At 34.9% G+C, this 3,049-nt stretch overlaps 1 protein-coding gene across 1 annotated transcript; it reads left to right on the top strand.

Annotated features, from left to right (window-relative positions):
* Nucleotides 1-2,183: 2,183 nt before the first annotated feature.
* Nucleotides 2,184-2,828, top strand: CBG08500 (the record flags this gene model as incomplete). The annotated part of the gene is made up of 1 exon (XM_002640400.1): nt 2,184-2,828. One exon carries the CDS (start codon nt 2,184-2,186, stop codon nt 2,826-2,828), a length of 645 nt encoding a protein of 214 aa, XP_002640446.1.
* Nucleotides 2,829-3,049: the final 221 nt, after the last annotated feature.

Here is a 3,049-nt window from a genome sequence, read left to right as displayed (position 1 = left end):
CGTTTTATTGAATAGACAATAATCCTAGTCATAAATCTCTTACTATTGGAGTATTGACATATGCATAAACATGACTGCCTTCATATAGTCATCTTTAATTGCTTTTGTTTTGTTCCGGTACAGTGTCATGTCATACTCTGAAACACCTGCTCCTATTGTATCCTGGGAAAGAGTCTACCAATATCTCATCTTTAAACCATCAATATTAGGACTCCAATCGGGGTGCTTACGTGGACTAGCCAGATAACAATGTGAAGACAATGTGGGCAGAAAACTAGGTACCTAAAAAAAATAACAAAAATGAATTATTCTTATACAAGTAGATATCTAAAACAGTTTCGAAAGTGATAGATGAATGGAGAATTCATCACATATGCAGTAGTTCCAAGAATCCATTCTGGTCCCTGTAAAAGATATCAGAAAATAAATAATAATCAAATTATTTACAATGTTACGATGAATGTTTTATCAGTTTACTACTTCTTGAAACCTCTTTCAGGAAATTAGATATATGAGCTCAAGGAATTGGGAATGAAAATATCTACATTATCATAAATCCTTTACAACACCTTGAGTATCTTTTCTGTGCGTTTACAATTTTTCGGTGACAGTAAGTTGTTTGTTACATATCATTTTAGTTTGGGTTCCCCATTGTTCTGAAAATATATTTTTCAAAAATATGCTGTCAGAAACGAGTGAAGTAACAAACTCAAAGTAAACAACAGAAATTTCATTTTCACTGCAACTTTAGAAAATTTTCAATTTATCTCTTCTGGAACTGAAAATTGAAGTTATATTTATATTATAGTCATTGTAAGAACAGAAAATCGGCTTTTCTTCGCGTATTCTGTTTCTTGATTAGTCCCAAAATTCGGAAAACTCTGCGCCTAGGGTATTTCGAATTTCAACTAGAATGATGTATTAAAAACTGTCTCAGCTCCATTACTTTTTGCCGTCGTTATTTTCTTTCCAGGAGGACTTTCTGCCTCCTGGCAATCAGAATATCGTAATCTTTATGATGTCAATATTGGAACTGCAATAGGCTAATTACGTGCACAAGTCAGGTGACAATGTGAAGAGAATGTGTGTTGAAAATTGGGTACCCTAACATTGTAAGCATAAAAATTTATGTCTGTCTTCACATAGTCGTTTTTTAGTTCCGGTACACTGTTATGTCCTATTCTGAAACCTCTGTTCCCAATGCCATGTGGGAAAGAGAATATCTATAATTGATGAGCCAAGGGATAATGTGAAAAGAATGTGGGTAGAAAACTGGGTAACTACAAAAAAAATGAAGAAAAGGATTATTATATCATACATAATTTTTTCATGGTTTCGAAAATACTGGATAAATGAAAGTTGTTCCCCTAGGCAGTATTCCGGAGTCAAGAAGAAGTACACAAATACAAGCCCCGAGAGAAAAAAAAACAGCGAATGATTTCGCCTGCTAATCGGTACACTTTCAAAAATGAGCAAAACTAGGATTGAGTGTAGATGATGACTACATTTTCTAAAAATCAAAAATTGGCGTTTAAAATAAAGGACTGGAGAGCCGATAACATCAAACCAGACTATGGATCTCCTGAAAATTATGATAATAACACCAAGACTGCGAATAAAATGAATCGGCATACAGCTGAAGACTTATTAACTCAAAAATTAGCGAACAAATTTTCCAGAGATTTTGAAACAATACAATTTTTAGATTTGCGAAAATACAAACGTCACTTTACAGGATTCTAAAACCTAAAACTAAAGATTTGTCTTTTGATCAGTCTTTTCTACTTCGCCAGTCATATCGCATCGTGAGAGTTTCATATGAAATAAAACAAGCATATTCTGTTCTTTTGTAATTCCTTAAAAATCTATTTCACCTCACACTTATCGCAGAAAAACTCTAAAAATTTAGCACCTAGTGTAATTTTGAATTTCAAATCTAATGGCAAGTTCAAATTCTTCCCAACTTTTTTACTTTTAGCTGTAACAAACTTCGGCTGTAATTTCTTCCCTATAGCACTTCAACAATCTCAGTTAGACATGCAGACGACGAGAGACAGTGGGCGGGGCTAGTCTGCGGACCCCTAAGCCCCGCCCCCTGCCTATATAAGGACCTCGAAAACCGGCATTCATTACCCAGTCATCTCGACTAGCTCTCTCTTTTTCGTCTCATTTATTCTCTAACTATGATGTTCGATTTCCGTTCTCTTATGGCTGAAATTCATGGAATCACTCTCAATGACGGCAACACCGGAATCAAGAAGCGTGTCAGAGCGAATGCTCAATATCTTCGAAATGAAACGGATCTCTTCCTGGAACACAGTATTGAAATTCAAGGAGAGAATCCAGAACGTCCTCGTCTTCCAATGTGGTTCACAATTGCTTTCAATGAACTCAAGTCGGAATTAAATTCAATCAATCATCAGGATTCTCTACTCAACATGTTTCCACGTATGACCCAAATGGGATTGCTCACTCAATTTGGAGAGAACGATGATTTCCCGAATCAAGGAGAGAATGGATTATTGGAGGAGGATCAAAATACATTGGAATACCAAATTCATCAATTCTTGAAAGATGTGACTGTGTATGTTTGGAATGCTCATGTCTTCACAAAACAAGTCAAGGATCTTCCAAAAGTCTACTTCATCACTCTCGATTATTTCAAAAGAAAAGCCGAATCGGAAGAAATGAAACATCTCGTCCAAATGGTTCCAATCCTTCTTCAAACCTACATTCAACACTTTGTCGGAATTCAAAACACCGGAATCGACTACGTTCAAAGATGCACTTTTCAGCACAACCAGTGGATCAAATCGTTTGATAATTGATTTAACTTTCTTATTCTTTCCTTCATTTACATGTTCTTTTAATAATTTTTTCTAATAAATTTAATAATTTCAAACCGTTTTCTGTTGTGGCTAATTAGAAACATTTCTAGAACGAATATACAAGAAAGGAGATTTCATATAATCTAACAGATTATTCATCACTAAACAGTAAACTAATGGGTTTAGAGTCTTCTTCACATTGTCATCATTACAGTCAATGA

The sequence above is a fragment of the Caenorhabditis briggsae genome (genome assembly GCF_000004555.2).
Source record: "Caenorhabditis briggsae complete genome, chrI, whole genome shotgun sequence".
Taxonomy (NCBI): Eukaryota; Metazoa; Nematoda; class Chromadorea; order Rhabditida; family Rhabditidae; genus Caenorhabditis; species Caenorhabditis briggsae.
This window is presented reverse-complemented; position numbering and strand designations above follow the sequence as displayed.